The sequence below is a fragment of the Neocloeon triangulifer genome, unplaced genomic scaffold (assembly GCF_031216515.1).
Source record: "Neocloeon triangulifer isolate White Clay Creek 2 clone unplaced genomic scaffold, ASM3121651v1 ptg000014l, whole genome shotgun sequence".
NCBI lineage: Eukaryota > Metazoa > Arthropoda > Insecta > Ephemeroptera > Baetidae > Neocloeon > Neocloeon triangulifer.
Genome location: NW_026775556.1, coordinates 16,984,261 through 17,001,703, shown reverse-complemented (window position 1 = coordinate 17,001,703; position 17,443 = coordinate 16,984,261). Strand labels below are relative to the sequence as shown.

Here is a 17,443-nt window from a genome sequence, read left to right as displayed (position 1 = left end):
GTTCATTTTTATCATTTCAAGATGAATTTTAAAATATTATTAAGAAATTTTTGACGTACATCCATGCACGTGGGTGGAGAAAGATGCAGAAACCATGAATAAAAAGAGGCTCAGTTGTTCTCAAAGAGAAACGAATCAAAAGCTATAAGTTTAAATAAACTTTTGAAATTAGGTAATATTCAAAAATTCTCCAATCGCTGCATACGTTAATTCTTACCCCAAAACCACGAATTTTTAAAAAGAAAAGATATATTAAAAAGCAAAAAATTTAAGTTCCTTGAAATAGAAAAAAAATTTGTTCTCCAAAGTTTATTTTCATGTTATTCAAAAATATATCCTTGAGAGATTTTAAATGCACCTTTTCGGTGGGTTGCAACCCCTTTCCAGGGGGGCACCACCCGAGTCGACGCCAAAACGACGCTTCTATTATTGCTGGGGTGTTTTTTTTTTTCGAAAGCGGAGCGCATGGTGCGGCAACAATGGCTGGGGGAGTGGAGAACTCGTGGTCCCCCTAGCCTTGCAGCGAGAGACGCCACGCAGCATCCCTTAGCAACGCACCACGAGGGTGAGTCATGTGGCTACGCATGCGCGCGCGGGGTGCGCTGGCGAGGGGCTCAACATCAGACGCAGTGAGCAGAGCACGCAGCCTCCCCCGGTGCACATTGCAATTCCGTGCACATGGCAGGGGGTGCGAGCGAGATCGATGCTCAGCCGGCCACCCCTCGCATGCACCTTGATGCAACCCCACGTTCTCCATCATCCCCCCGCCTCAGCCACCCCCGGCATACTCTAGAGAATAATTCCTTTTATCTCGCGCCGTACGCGCGTAGACATGAATCATTTGCTGCTTCGGATGAAATCACCACCGACCGGCTCACCAAAATTTCTCTCGGCCGACTCACCCACCGAGCAGCTGCCCCCGAAACGAACAAAGCAATGGGGTGGCTCGCCGCGCGTGCACCCTCCCGCTCGCTACTCCTCGTTTTGGCGCGCACAAGATGCACTCCGTTACGACTTTTGTTATTCAAATTAGCCCTCTCTAGCTCTTTTTGTCGCCCCGAATGAAAAAGCTAGGCGCGCTACTCCCAGGTGCTCAATTTCAATTTCGGAGTAAGCGAGAAGTAAATTCGAGGGGATTGTTACTCAACAAATGGAAATAAATGTATTTATTTTTATGTAAACGGTCTTTCAATAAAATTCGAGAAAAATTTATAATATAAAATGAATTTATTATTAACACCGATACAAAAAATTTTCTTTTACACAAAAAAAGAAAAATAAAACAAAAAGCAGATTGAATATAAGTTAAAAATTAATTAAATATGATAAAAGTCAGTGAACAGCTTGGTGACCTTTGCAATTTACTAATGAGTGCAACACAATACATTTTACATAACATTACTCATCTTTAAAGCTTTTGTTTGTTATTTTGATATATAATAAAATTTTGTTTTAAGGATTTGAATTATTCAATTAGAAAAGGTAAATTCGCAGCTAAAATCATTTCTTATTTTTTTTATACTCATTACATCACCCTCGTAATGAATGAATAGAGAAATTTGCATTCTGAATAATTAGTAAAAAGAGCAAAAGCACAAAATTCTTAACCATTCACAGGTGAAAAAGTTAACCAATGGCTCAAGATAATATACCTTTAAGATAAAATGTTTTAAACGTTTAGCAATAAAAATTATTAAAATTGAACACATTTTTTTTACGTATAAGCTTTTGAGGTTTAATACTGGTTTCAACGACGTCACTGGAGTCTGGCTGAATCGCGCGTGGTGCTCGTTCGCGCACCTTGGCAATTTCGTCAGCGTGTTTTCTGCACACCGCGGTCGTCAGTCGCCGCGTGTCTAGCTCTGGAGGCGAGCCAGGCGGCGGCGTGTTTTGCAAGCGATGCAGGGAGATCGCGCGCTCTCGGCGCGCAACCTTGGTCTGCGTGCCAATAGACACAAGTGGAGTGTCTCGATCTGTTCTCCATTTCTAGGGTGCTCACCTTGACTGTTTTTGCAGTTGCAAAACCGAGCAGCGCCACAGGCAGGCCACTCTCGCGCGGGCACGCTGACCGAGATGCAGCCGGAGCTGCACCGTGCACTTGCCCCACAATTCGCGAGTGGTTGACCTCTAATAAAATATATAAATCAACACGAATGCAAAAACAAGTATATTTGCAGGAATTTTCACTTTCATGCGAGATTGTAATTGTTATTTTTATCCTCGGTCACGGACATTTCTAGAAAATATATACATTCAACTCTCGAGAACCGGCGTGGTCCACGGGGGTGCACCACCGGGCGTGCCTTCCTCCCCTTATTTGCACCCTCGTCGCACCCCAAGTGAATCGTACGCGTCCCCCCAAATGGATGCAGAGAACGCGCTTCTTAATTCTCTCTAAAACTCGCATCTCCGTTTCGCGTTTTCAAGAATTGAAAGAAAAAAAAATGGCAAGCGCCGTTTACGAATTTATTTTTTTATTATAATATACAGTTGAGGAGCGCAGCTGGAAACAATGGGATTTATTCTTTTTATTCAACGGCCACTCATCTCGCTGCACTGCTGCGGTGCCCGGCTGGATATTTGGAGGGAAACATTTGGAGCGCCCACCTTTACCTGACGCGCAACCATTCCGAGAGAGGAAGGTCGCTTTAGAAATTCCCCTTTCCTGTCTCGGGCCAGGTCAACACGGTGGACCTTTGCCGACTGGCGAACGGCACCAAATTTAATAAAAATCTCCTCCAGGAAAACCGCTAAATGCTCATTATGTTCCTTTCGCGGAATCGCTGTTCATTTTTCTCTCTTATCTGTCAAAGTTAGTCTTGTTTCGCTCGAGAGAGATTTTAATTTCCCGGCTCGAGAACTCTCGAGCAAATTCAACAGGACGGATTTGCTCTCGGGATGGGGTGCGAAGCGCCAACGGTTGTCTCGATATTAAAGGGATTCCTATCCCGTACACGAATCGGGGGGTCGCGCCAAGAGAGTTGGGGGAGAAAGTAGTGGTGGCCTTTTTAACCCGGTTCCTGCCCGGAGCAAGTTTTCAGACGGAACCCACCCCCCGAAAAAGAGAATGCACCACCAAGGGGATGAAATCAAAGGTAATCCCCGCTGAAATCCCGCTCAGAATTTACCACTTTGGCCATCTGCCATTCCAATGTTGAACTAAAAAATTCCACTCGCCGTTCTGAAGCGCCACCTAGCGAACTTTTTAGAAGAGAGTGGCATTTGTGGAGTGTGGCGTCCTCTGCAGGTTGTAGAGCGAACTAAATTTCAAATAATCGATACTGTGCGGAGGAGCTCAAAAGCACAGCAGAAATTTTGTAAGGACGGGCATATATAATAAAAGAGAGAAGCGCAAATTGGATTTCGAATTTGATCGATGAAATATCTGGCGGCGCACAGGTGTGCATCGCAAATCCAATAAAAGAACGGGCGTCAAACGGGGCCGGTGATTCCTTTTCCAACGATGTTTTCCCATCGACGAAAGATGCACCCTCGCGCGAAAATACGCGAAATTGGCCGTTATTCTTTGCTCTCTGAGGCCCCTCGAAAGGTTACAACAACAAAAGCATCAAGAGATGAGACGCGTGTTAGAAAGTGCGGAGCCGAAATGAGATGAAAGATGAGCGGCGACGAGAGATTGTCTCTCTAAGAGAGAAGAAGAAACGAATTTATTTAAAAGAAAGTGCTAATCCTTTTGCGCACCAAGCCCTTCTTTCACAGTTAATCCTCTTTCACTACAAAACAAATGAAGAATATGACAAAATTAATAAAAAAAATTATTATTTATATCACTTTTTAGGCCCAAATTAATAAAATATAATAAAAATTCATTTTATTTTGTAGAGCCCCTATATTAAAACAGTTTTTTTTATATTATGAAAAAGATAATCAAAAGCGTTTATATTATAACTTGAAAAGTTAGATCAAACAGGATTTGTCCTAGAATGAGCTGCGGCAGAAATGAATATTTAAAGAGGCAGCTCAAGAGCCGCCCACCCCCGCGCACCCTTGCAACGACCCTGATATTTAGGGCAGGTTTTAGCAGGGCAAGGTAACAACACGTCGAGCTGCAATTGAGGCCATTGATTTTTACATTAAAAGAGCGCAAGATAGACGAAATAATAATTTGGTCGGAGGCCGTGTGCTGCTGGCAGTCGGGCTGCACAAGTTTCGCGCAGGGCAAGTGGCTAAAAGTGAAACACACTCTCTCGGTATTGATTATGTTTGTGTGTGCTACGTAGAATTGCGCTGCTCTGCGCTCTCTCGCCCGCCCGCCCGAGTACGGATCTCGCTCGCTTGCATCCGAGCAACCCTAAATACGGCATATAATAAAATGAAAAACGGAGCGTTTTCTGTGTATAATTCTGTACAGAGGGTTTTATTTTCTCATTTAGTAGTACAACCACTGACGTAATAATTTTTTCATACATCGATTCTGTTTTTTCTCGTTTTTGTACCCGCGAGTGTTTATATTATGGACTGGTCTCGGTGGTGGAAAACAATAAAAATCAAAAGCAAATCAAAAGACGAAAAACTTTCTAACAGAGAATTGTAATGTTTATGGTCAAGAGAAAAGGCTGAACGAAAGACTGGCAAGTTGCGTTTTGTCATCCACTCATGACTGGCCAGGGGAAGAGTCTCTCAAATAATTAATCTGTTAACATTATGCTTTGGTATCTGCTCGGTCAGCACCAGCCGCACGCATAGTTTTCATCTGGCTGTCTCTCATCATTTTTTTTTTTAACTTTTAAGTCCGACGCGCACAAAGAGGTTGAATTTGATTCACGTACACTGTCCGGGGGTGCAGCCGATATGTACATTTCTAATGGCACTCGGTGCGCCGCCGGTGCTGACAAGTATCACAATGAGGCGAGAAGTTGCAGTTTTGTCCGGCCGAAGGTTCGACCGGGCCATCAGTCCCCGTGCACGGGCACCGTCTTCCGCCAGTTCCACGAGTCGCTCGTGTGACTAAAACAAAACAATTTTTTCTTTCAAAATCTAAAACACAACATCAATAATGGAAAACAATATTTTTTAAATTAAATAATTGCATCCATTAAAAAAAATTTAATTCAATTTAATTAATTTAATTTTGTAAAATTACCTTCCAAATAGAGGGTGCCACAGTTGTGGAAGGTTCTTGGTCGCCCCCTGGAGTCCCACGGTGAGATTTGAGGGCGTCGAGACTAGTGGGGCGCTGCTCTGTTTGGGCGCCTTGTTCTTCTTGGGCATCAGGTCACTGAGCGCCTTGCAGGCGATGCGCGGCTTCTGGTGCCCAGCTGGAGCAGGGTGGCTTTTCATGGGGGCCGCCACCTGAGCGGGGAGCTGCGACTGCAGCTTGGCTGGGGGTGGCGGGGTGTGCCAAGTGTCCATCGGGGGCGGGGGGCAGAAGCCCATGGCTGCCAGGTGGAGGGCGGTCAGACTGGCTGGCGGCCACGCCGGAGGTCCCGGAAGGGCCCAGTCCTGGGCCGCCCAGGCCAATAGTTCCGAGTCGGGCCTTTGGAGCAGGGCCTGCAGTCTGTCCAGGGCGACGGGAATGACGTCCGGCGCGAGCAGCGACGGGGGCACTGCCAGGAGGCGCGGGATTTCGGTGGCCGGACTGGCCAGCAGCGCCGACAGTCGAGACTGCGGAATCAGCAAAGGGTCGGGCACCCTGAGTTGAGACATGACTAGCCTCAGTTGGGCCAATGCGTCCATGGGGGCTGAAGGCACCACCGGGGGCGGCCTTTTGGGGGTAGCGGTGCTCACGCTGGTGGTCAGAAGTTCCATCAGGCGCGATTCATGCTTTTTCTCGCGCAGAAGTTCTCTCAGAGTTGGTTCGCCCTTGAGTCTCTTTGCAGGGGCCTCTGGGGTTTCCAGGGGCCTCTTGGGGGGTCTCTCGTGCACGTGGGCGGGCAAGGGTGATTGCAGAGACCTTGGAATTCCTGGAAGGGCCAACGGAACAGCCTGGTGCGCAGGACTGGGCGTGCGGTACTCGCAGGGTGGCTGCTGGAGGTTAGGGCTGGGGAGGGGTTTGCGAGGGAGGGGAGGAAGTCGCAGCAAGGGGCTTCGACAGGGTAATGGGCCTGGTTCCTTTTTCTTGGCGCTCAGGTCGGCCACCAACTCAGGGTTAACAACTGCCGGTTTCTCGTCGGTGTCTTCAAGTTCTTCCTTTTTGACACAACCCTGTGAAACCATCGCGTAATCACTTTCCAGCTTTTCAGTACGAATTTCACTTACACTCTTTTCTTCCCCCTCCAAATTTTCCACCGGCTCTTCAACCTCCTTGGCTGTCGGAACTTCCTCAGAGGTGGGTGGAACGTCTTCCTCCATTTCAAGGGCATTGCCCTCTTCTTCCTCAGGGTCTGGAACATCTTCCTCCTCCTCATTATCCTCCTCAGGAACGTCTTCAAGTTCAGGGTCATCCTCCTCTTCTTCGTGATCAGGAATGTCAAGGACGTCGTCCTGGTGCTCGGAGGCGTTGTCCTCCAGCTCAGGGTTTTGGTCTACCTGAACTTCGGCAACCTGGACTTTACCATCCTCCCTCTCGGACATTTCGTCCTCGTCACTTAATCCCGTCATACTGTCCGCACTGTCCCTCCGGATGGCGCCCTGCAGTTCGGATAACGTGTGCGTCCGTGGGATGGCGCGCCAGCCGGCGGGGGTCTTGGTCAACCTGAGACGGTTACGTTTGTCGTAATCCTCGCACCACACCTCCCCAATGACGCCCTCCTCGGCCTGTCGGACCCACACGAAGATCGGACTGACCCTCGGCCGTTCGTGGTGGTGCCTCCTGTGTTTTGACTTGCTTTTTTTCTTGCGCCTCCGCGGCGCGTCCAGTCGGTCGACCATGTCTCTGAGGAGCTCAGACACGGTGTCCTGCTCGGCGCCGTCGTCTCCGCGCACCGAGTCCGGTGGTGTCGGCAGACTCATTCGGACGTGACCGTCCGACGACAGCGACTCGAGCAGCTCCGAGGGCAGCTGATCGAGCACCACCGTGCAGCCGGCTGACCGCAGACCATCGTCCTCGGACGCGAGCGGCGACAGCTCGGACAGCCGCAGGGGCGACGCCCTCGGGCTCCAGCGCTTGATCATTTCGCTCCAACTCTCCGTTCACTGCATCCAGGCATGGCGATGTGCTCTCGTCCGCTTCTCGGCGACAACTGCCGTCTCGGGGGCCTGGGTGCGCCCGAGAGTGCGCGACTCGCGCCGACCAGCCACGAACAACCGCCCGAGCACCGCGACTCGCAACTCCAAACGACCGTTCGCGTACAACACCCGGTCGCGTTCTCGTCGCCTTCAATTTTTAATATTCGCGCACCAAATCGAAGCGACCTTCGCTCTTTCTTCTCCGCGCTTCCGCTCTTCTTTTGCAAAGTACCTTTGAATAAAAAAAGTTCCCTGAAGGGATCCAACGACCAGACAGAGAAGGAAGGTTCGTTCTCCGCGCGCAGCCGAATTGTAGTGGGTGGGACGGAAGAAAATACTGGAACGAGAAGGACCTCGAAAGCGATGATGCCGCACGATAAAAACTCTTCTCTTCACAACAACAAAACAGCCCAACTCGTTCTCGTTGGTGTTTTCAACGGATGATCGAAACCGACACGGGGGGAATATATGTGCCGCGTCGTTATTTGTCTCTGCTGCTGCGGCTCCAATTATTTTTAATAGAGATGAAATTCGGCGTGTATATATGGCGCGCCAGCCTAAGCAGACAGAAAAAAGATAATTAAAAAAAAATACAGTCGATTGTAATTAAGCTTAGGGTTTGTGATAAGAGATGTATGAGAGAGGACAGGTGCACGCAGGTGACATTTAGCGTTCGCCAATATTTTTCCCCGTGGCGTAGACGATGACGTTATTTGAGGGTTTATGGCAGGGAGAGAGAGAGTGGTTAACTAATTCGCCATTGGATTATACGGAGGTTGGGAATTAAAGCATTTGTAAACGGACTTCAAAGAAATATTTATAATTGATTCTGAGTGAATAACGTTTTTAGACAAAAAGAGTTAACAATTAATTTTATATAATATATTGAAAAGTTAAAAAGTAAGTCTAAACACGATAAAAATGCTTGTACATAAAAACTGTAAATTTCTGTACTGTAAATTTCAACCAACATTTTATAGTAAGGATTAGAGGCCCAGGAAGCAAATTATGTGTTGCATTTACTTTTTTTAAATTAATTTATAATTTTTCAATAAAGTAATTCAATCTTTTATTAAAAATAAACTGTAAAATTATTCTAAATTAAAATTTAAACTTCGAAATTTACTATTTAAATATACATTAATAATGGAAAATTATTTAAATTAATTTCATTCATAAATATCCACCCAATTCTTCCTCCGATTTTTTTTCCAAGACAGTTCTATCGACCGAGGCAATATTTTAATATTTAACGAGCGCGCGTTTCAGGCCAAGGCAAAAATATTGACAATCTGCGGGGCGTGCGAAAGTATATGTCCGCCGATAATTGAGTATGAAATGAGTTTTTGCTTCGAGTCTCGCCCAGGCAGATGCAGGATGATGGCACAGCATTGTTGGTGTGCAGCACATGTGGATGCAATTGCTGGCAGCGACGCTCGGCTTTCTTTCTTTCTCACAGAGAGCAGCTCGGAATTGCGCAAGAGACAACGCGAATGATTAATTATAAAACGTAGCTAGGGAGGTTGCTCAATGAGAAGCACAACATAATGTGCAACACATACTGGCCGCCGATGCGGTGGAATAAAAATCAGACGGAACTTTTGGTCGGTCGCGCGCCCCATCGGTGCTCCATTCATTTGGATTTGTGCAGGGCCGCTTGCTTTGTGCCGCACTGTACTTAACGAGAGGATAATGAAGCCGGCGGTGCACGCCGCGGAGGCGCACTCCGTGACCAACCAAACGCCTCTCCTCCGTTCCCACAGCCAAGAGCTGCATGTCCAGCCAGAAAAGCTACTTCTGCTTTCGGCTGCGATAAAATCAATTACGTACCCTTAATGCCGCAGCCAAGACCAATGCCACGTCATTCTTTTTGCATCGACGGAAAAGCAGATATAAACGCACAACTCTTTGATGCCAAACTGGATTTTTCTTGAATGGTGCAGTTTCCTCCTGAAAATGAAAAATATGATAAAACAGTGAATAAATAATATCATTGAGTAAGATTTTAGTGAATAAATTCATATGAACGCTATTTGAAAAGAAATTTTGATTTAACATTTTGATATTAAATTCATTTTTTGGTCGCCAAATAGATGAGCCTTTTTTTAAAACATCCGGTAAGATTTTGTTTGGTCGCGGATCTGGCCATACACAAATTTAAAAAATACAAGGAAATCTTTTATCAATAATCTGACAGAAACAAATCAATGATGATTTATATAGTTTTTAACTTCTTGATAACGTTTTAAGCAAATAATATTTGATAATATACAGCAAAATTGAAAATAACGTTTTAAATAACAAGTCTTTAGCTGGAAACCGCAAACGCAAGTGAACTCATTTAATGAAAACTGCGCGTCATGAAAACCATGATCAAAATAGAAAATTTAAAGTATTAATAACCAGTTAGATAAAAAAAAAAACGCAAGCGCTTGTATTCTGCATTTGAAGGCTTTGAACTAAAACTGAGAATCACTAGAAACGGCTGATTTTTAGTCAATATTAATATAATGTTGAACGAATGATGTGCCACCGTTGGAATATTCTATTTATTTATAGTTTCAGGAAAAAATATTGGTGTTGAATTTAGTTTGATTGAAGAAATTGACACTCGAGGAGATGATAATGGAAAATTGTTTCAATAAAAACAATTTTTACGGCGAGGGCAAACCCGACTTCTTCATTTCCTTGGATTTAATAGTTGATATTACTGACAGCATAAAAACGGCAAACTGCCAATTTTAATTTTCGAATAAACTTGTAAAATCCTGGATTTAAATATTATAATTTTGAAGAAAAAAATCATCATCATCAAATATTTATTAGACATACGTGTGTACAACATACAAAAATGGTAATACAATTACATAATTTATACATTTGATGATGATGAAGAAAAAAAATGCGATGGTTTTTACCCAAAAATTACTTAAATTTTTGAAAATCCAAACATTTATATTAACAATTTTTACAAAAAAAATATTGGCTCAGACCAAAGCAATAAATTCTTAAGTCATTCGCCACACAAATATTATGTGAGAAAATAATATAAATAATTATCATATTATAATTAATAAAGTTTTCAACGCCTTTTATTCGCATAAAATTTCTTTTTGTTCAAGGATTCCGGATAAACCGTGGTTAGCACACAAAGCGACCGTTAAAGTGGCTAATTGCTTTTGCAATTCATATCAGAGAGGCGTATCGCAATTCGGCTGCTGAAGTTTCGCAAAGCTCTCGCTCACAAAAAGAATGTAATGAAAAGGCCTCTCTCGTCGTCGCGTTTAATTTGTTCTCGCCAAATGCACCTGCGATTGTACAACTCGAGAGTGAACGTACCCTTTTACAAAAGCTACTGCTTGATTCATCCCGCTGCGATTTCGTTTCATGCGTTATATTGGAATGACTCAATTAACCCGCGGCACTTTTAATTACCCTCCCGCGAAGTCAGCGCGCAGTGGAAAAAAATAAGCGCGATGACGGCGCGGCCGAGATGAGCTCTCTGCAAAAGTGATCAATAAATAACGCGCGGACGTTGATCTCAGTCAGCAATAATTCCGCTGCCGCGGTTCATATTACAGCTCGGTGCGCCGCGTAAATTATCAGAGAAGAGTTTTTTTTCTGTCCAAAAGCTGGATGAGATGAGTGAGGCCTCTAATAAAACTGGAAACAGAAATAGCTCATCACGGCGGGGAGCACCACATCACTTTTAGCTCCAAGAGGCACAAAATCTACTCTTCGGAAACCCTTCGAGTTTCATCTAATAAAAGAGAATCCCATTGTTATAACAAATTGATGGATGGTTTGAAAATTGTATTTACTTCACCGTTTTCTCTCTATATAGCGGTTCAAATCATCCCAAGAATAAAATGCTCAATTTTCGCAACCAATAAAGCATGCATGCACAGTTTTAAAAAACAGACAAGCGTAAAGAAAAATCACCGATTGAAAATTTGAACTCGCTAATGAAAGCAAATTTCGATCGTTTTCACTGCGTTTAAGAATTTTCGAACCTGTCAGACAAATAATAGTGGAAAAAATGGAAGTTATTACTGAACACAAAATCAAACATCTTAAAACCACACTTCAATAACCTATACGTATGTGAATGAAATTATTCTTGCACCTTATAATTTAATAAAAACAATACAATATAAGCTCAAAATGCGGTACTTTTTTTAATTTGAACATTTATTAAGTTATAAATGAAAGAAAGTAACACACAACTACTTAAATATGTTTTTGAGCTGCAACATTAATTACAGAGTAAAACAAATTTATCAACACTGTTGTGCAAAGGGAGATTTATTTGGAAAAATTGCATTAAAATTATTAAATAATTTATTGCCCGCAAATGATAATTAAAGTAGATGGAATTTAATTTTCAATTTTTCTCAAGAATGAATTCAATTTTATTTTTCATCAAAGAGAAGTTAATGCAAATTAAAATAAATATTACAACAAAGACTGATGATGTGTTTTGATTGGTAAAAGTAGGAATGCTTTCATTCAAAATTTGAAAATAAATAACATTTTATAAGATTTCAGTGCTTTGCAGCCAATTTTTTAGTGGCAAATTGTAAAAGAATATTAAAAATGCTTTTCTCAGCATTCAAATGAGATAAAGTAGAGAAATATTTGGTTTTTATTTATTGAACCTTCAAATTTACTACGCCTTGGCTGCCATTTACAATAAAATTGAGAAGCATTAATCGCATATGCTATTTCCATAGAGTTTGGTTGTTTTGCAATCACGGAAGGCTGCGTCCAGCAAGTTTGTTTTAAACAGTACGCGGAGACTCGTCGTTAATCTTGCTGTGCTCGGTCGACCTTCGCGACGCGAATTCGAGAAAGGAAGGGTGGATCAAGAGCGGACCTCCGCGCATTACGGCGAGCGAAAATAAGGAGACAAGCATCAGCCTCTGTTTGCCAAAATAAAATAAATAAACGCGGTTGTGCGCGCGGCAGAATCTCCTCTTTGTTCGCCTGCTTGCTTTTGCTCTGCCTTGGGTGGGCGAAAAGAAAAAATAATAAAAAGCTCCCGCGAGAGAGAGAGAGAGAGAGAGAGAGAGAGAGAGAGAGAGAGAGAGAGAGAGAGAGAGAGAGAGAGAGAGAGAGAGAGAGAGAGAGAGAGAGAGAAGCTAATCTTATTTTCTTTCAGCAGCATTTGCATCGTCGGCGGAGTGAATTGTGTGTTTCACCGCGCCGGCCGCACCGAATAATTACATATTCCAGGGGCAGAGACACTTCCTGGAGAACACAATTGGTGCGTGGGAATTGATAAATAAGCCAGGGTAAATAAGTTTGTACTTGCGAGCACATAATATATGGAGGAAAACTGATTTATTGATGACTTTCCTTGAACCCAACTCTATGTATTTGTACAAATTAAATCGTGATTCAAAATAGGAAATATTATTTATAGATAGATGAAATTTGGCTTCTAATTTCATGTGGTTTGTAATAAAAATTGTAAATTTAAAAAATTAGATTAATTTTGCAATTACCATTTTCTTTTTGCCTTGCACAAAAGTTTAATGAAAGAAAGCCCTTTGCACTTTTCAAACAGAACTTAAGCATGCATTTTCAAATGTCTAACTCCTTTTTTAACAGATACAAAAACACACTCAAAAGCATCAGGAAATTTTATCAGTATAATTATTAGCATGCTTCAAGTGTGTCTGAGCTAAAAGAATTGCGCGCTTTTTTTTTTGTCGCACTTCGCTGATAGCCAAGATTAGTGAATTGGAGAGACTTAGGAAAGAACACTGATCAATTAAAAAACAACAAGGTTGATCGTTAAAAAGTTTGCGCTATCTGCAGGTTTTCAAGAGGGACACACTGAGAAAATTGCTTTCAAGATAAGTTATCGTCAGGCTACTTTTCCTTGGTGTTTGCTTTGTAGAAACCGTAGAAACTTACTTAAATAATCATTCTAGCTGCAATTTCAATGAAAATTTCCAAGACATACTAAATAGTTATAACTATACATTTTAATGTGTTTTTAAAATATTTAAATTTGGTCCTTAAAAAAGATCAAAGTAAATATGATAATTTTAATGAAGATATTGCTGTCAAATTAAATAAAATTGCAATTAAATTGTAATAATTACTAGAAATCTCATCCATAGATTCCTGCCATTGAAGTTTTTCATGGCTTTATGTGCCCAATACATAAATTGAAAAAGCTTAAGACAAAATATTCAAAGGAAAGGAGGTTTGGTCTATCACATAAGTAATTTTAAGCTTTTATATGAATACGAGAGGACTTTGACTTACTATACAATTAAAATTATCATTAACTGAAAATAAAGCATTCCATAAATGAATAAAAAAAACTTAAATAATTTTTTAATCCAGAATGGAACACTTCCTTGACATTATAACTCGTTCGTTTTGAATAATTTCTTTATTAATTTTAATAAAATGTTAAATTAGCAAAAATATTCTTGAACATTGTTGATTTTATAGAGTAAAAAATTTCGTTCCATTATCTAGCAGAGCAAAATAAATACCTTAAAAAAAAAAATGCCATGGAATATATAAAAATTATATTTCTTTTAAGAATCTGTAATAAATGCAACGGAAAGGATTGCAGCGCCACGTAGGATCGGTGCATGCATGTACCACGTTTGATGTGCGCCCAACATTCAGCGAGTGCAGCGCGCACAATTGAAAGGGGGCAACGACCGCGCCCCGGCACCAGCAAACAGCATGGAAAGAGGTTCACTTCAAGCTTTCTAGCGCACATCTGACTTGGTCGGTTGGTGAATATGTGTACAGTGGGTGGCTCGCAACACGGCCCGCCACCCCGTGCAATATTATTAGACACACACACACACTCGTATATATAAAAGTATAAAGTCGAGACACGACGAAACTGTGTCACCGATAACCGCGCTGACCCCTCTCTCTTTTAGGACAATAAACGGCAGGTCGCACCGTTTCTTCGTGTAAAACGCACAACTTTCAACGATTCTTAAAAAAAAAAAAATAGTTAATCAATATAAAAAACCAATCGCTTACATTTTGAATTGTATCAACCTAAAAAAAATTGCTAATAATCTAATTACAAAAGTAAAAAAATAATTTAAAACTCTTTCTTTAAATTTCTCAGTGTCGAACGTTAAGTTTGCATGTTGTAAAATATTTAAATTATTTTGGTATTTTTTTCGTTCAATAGAAAATAATTCATATTCACGTTTTAATTTTTTGAACAACAATTTTACAAAAAAAAAGAAGAAAAAAACGGTTGACACACAGTTTGTTTAAGTCGTATTTCCCATTAGTTTATTTTTATTGCCTCAAAATTTGTTCTTTTTATCAGTGTCCTGTTTCTGAGAATTCTGACTAACAAACTTTGTTTGTGCTCTTGTGTGACAACATACGTTTTGCGTTTGTTTGATTTCACGCCGCTTTCTATATCCAAACAAAATGGCGCTTAAATATTATAAAGTTGCACAAAGATTTCCTATAATTGTAAGAAAAAGGCATTCAAATGTGAAGAGCCTATTACGGCGCACGCGAATCTCTTCACAATTTGCAAACGCCGACGAGAGGAAACAATTGCAGCCAATTTTAAGTCATTAAACCTCTCTTTGTTCAGCATAGAGAGCAGAGAAACTCTTGTAATTGAACTGCCGCTCCACTCGCAAAAGCAGGTCACCTCTAATTAGGGAGCGACTCGAACGAAAAAACGGAATTTTTCCCTAAAAGAGTGCACGCATAAATAAGAGCAATGCGCGCCGTCGAACCTAAATTAATTGATGCCGATCTGTTTTAAACGTTACTGCTCATAAACTGATGCATTGACCTAGAAATGCATAATGAAATAATTTATTGCTTTATATTGTTCATTGCATGCGCAACACTCGCAAACAGAACGAGAAACAAACGTTGATTAATGAAAATAAACATGTATAAATTAATCTAATATATTAACCTTATTCAAGCAGTTAAGGAAACTTGAAAGTTTGCAATACGAAATGTGTACAGCTCAATTTATATTAAAAATCTGCGGTTCTTGAAACAAATTTATCAGGTGAAAAGTCACAAAACTCAAATATGAATTTTTACACCGCCGGTATTTTGTTCAATTAGATATTTTGCTTTGAAATCTTTAAATTATGGAAAGTATCTTGCTATCTTGCTAAATTTGCAGCAATTTGTTTCAAATTGTAAATAAAAACCATAATATTGTGCAAAAAATAGGCGAATTTTGAGACTTTAAGTTGCAATCCAATTTATTATACTGGCAATAGATATAAAAAAATTGAACTAATTTGAATTGAAATTGCAAGAAACACTTGGTGCAAATAGATTTTTCTTTATTACTGAATTGCAACAAATTTAATGTTGAAAATAAAATGAAAAATTAGAAAATAATTGCAAATTTATAATAAAAAATACTCATTGCAAAAATTTCAAGGATTTTTTCCTGCTATAGAGACAAAATGCAACTTTTGAGAAAACGAGAGGCAATTGCAGCTTGACTCGGGTTTTGAAAGCACCAAGAGTAATTGAAGTCGTGGGTTTTTGAGTCTTGACGAATGGCAGTGCGCGGTAGAGACGCATGACATTTATGCCGCCGAATGCACAATTACACGAATCAGTGACGCGTTTAACCTTTATTCCTCGACGGCCGGCAATAAAGAGAATTGTGTGCTCCTTACATTGGCCAACAACAGCGAGTGTGTGTGCCCAACAGCACTTTTTTTGCTACTTTTCGGTGTGTCATGTTTGAATCGCCTCTCTATAATATCGTTTGCCTTTCAATGCCGTTGATATTACAGACTAGCTGGGTGTGCTATTAAAAAGCTGTAGTTTAATTTAAACGCCCGTTTAAAATGAATATTTTTATTAAAGAAAACTAATAATGCAATAATTATAAAAAACTTTAAATAAGTGGATATGTTTTATAAATATAAATTACTATAAAAGTCACCAACTTTTTTATTCAATTGACCCTTAAAAGCTTTCATTTATATATAAAATTATTATTTAGCTCTCAGTCGAGGCCGTTTAGTTATGCAAATTTCGATTATAATACTTTAATTTCCCATCAATAAAAACATTAAAACGTTTATATAAAAATACTTTTTCAAGTTTCAACTACCTTCTTCAACTATTCAAATTCTACTTGTTAATATTTTAAATCTAATCATATTTTTTTTTGTCTTTTAAGCATATGATAAATTTTTATGTAATTTGATGTAATTTGTGGCTGCTATGTTAAAAATTAACGGAGAATTAAAAAAAAATGAGCACGTGTATGCAAATTCCGGAACAGAATCGTTCAAGGTGGTAATGAGGTTATTGGCGGACTGTCTGCGAAAAAGGACTCAGGGATATAAAAACGCTGAGAATTTATTAAACACACACACACATCATAAGGCAAATGCGAGCCGTTTATGCCGAGAACAAATGCGTGCTGCGAGTTTGTTGTATCACTTTGTAGGCCCCAACATGACCTCTTTAATTATTAGCACCAAGCCGAGCGAGTTGGCTAATGCTGTGGCGGCGCGGCTCACCCAACCAATATAAATCCAACAGCACAAACAGAGCCGATGAAAGAAAGGAGGCTGCCGACTTTTGTGCGCGAGCGAGAGATGCACACACAGGCACTTTTATTCAAATCGCGGCTTTTCAGCACATGAAAGGCTCCTTCTTTGTTGAAAGGAGGTGCTTGATATTCAAATCCGCCGGTAATTAAGAAAGCACTTCGCCTGGAAAATGTTCTCCGACCGGCAGAGGGGACGACGACTTTTGACGAGTGCAGCGCTTTCTGATCTGAATCTCAAAATAATTTACGACTGTATATTTTTAGACAGTTTCTTCATTTTAAAAGTTCTTCAGCAACGTCAATTCAATTCAAATGTTAAATATGAATTCTTTTCACAGGTTGTTTCATGCAAAGTATTTTTCAAGCAGAATTATCCTAAAAGAAAAATTTCATTATTTTCCTTCATATTTCAAAATAAGATTATTAGAAAAATAACATATTTAACCTAGCAAGGATTCGATTTTTTTATAGCATCATTCTCGCTTGGGTGCGGTTGTACTGTTTTGTCCAACAATTCTTTATTTTTAAATATGTATATAATATCTTTGAGGAACCAAAGGGACTTAATATCGAAAAACAACAATTAAAAATGACGAACAGGGGTTATGATGTTTAAAAGACAATATTAATAAAGTTTGACATGGAAAAAGTAATATTTACGCAGTGTCGAATTTGTTTGTGCATGTCTAATGCAAAAGTATATATTGACTGTATTTTCTCTTTAAAATGGAACAGCCGATTTCAAATATGCAT

At 40.6% G+C, this 17,443-nt stretch overlaps 1 protein-coding gene across 2 annotated transcripts in view; it reads right to left on the bottom strand.

The window, feature by feature from the left end:
* Window positions 1-4,354: 4,354 nt before the first annotated feature.
* The window catches only part of LOC132199690 (proline-rich protein 36), a 28,362-nt gene continuing 15,273 nt past the window's right edge, over window positions 4,355-17,443 (bottom strand). The window contains exons 3-6 of one of the 2 annotated variants that reach the window (XM_059624612.1): window positions 8,959-9,078; window positions 6,220-7,685; window positions 5,105-6,165; window positions 4,355-4,968 (exon numbers count right to left, since the gene is read on the bottom strand). In XM_059624612.1, the coding sequence (XP_059480595.1) occupies window positions 4,914-4,968; window positions 5,105-6,165; window positions 6,220-7,074 (1,971 nt within the window). In that variant the 5' untranslated portion in view covers window positions 7,075-7,685; window positions 8,959-9,078 and the 3' untranslated portion in view covers window positions 4,355-4,913. Of the gene's footprint in view, window positions 4,969-5,104; window positions 7,686-8,958; window positions 9,079-17,443 lie in introns of both variants that reach the window. The other variant, XM_059624611.1, reaches the window with a different exon arrangement.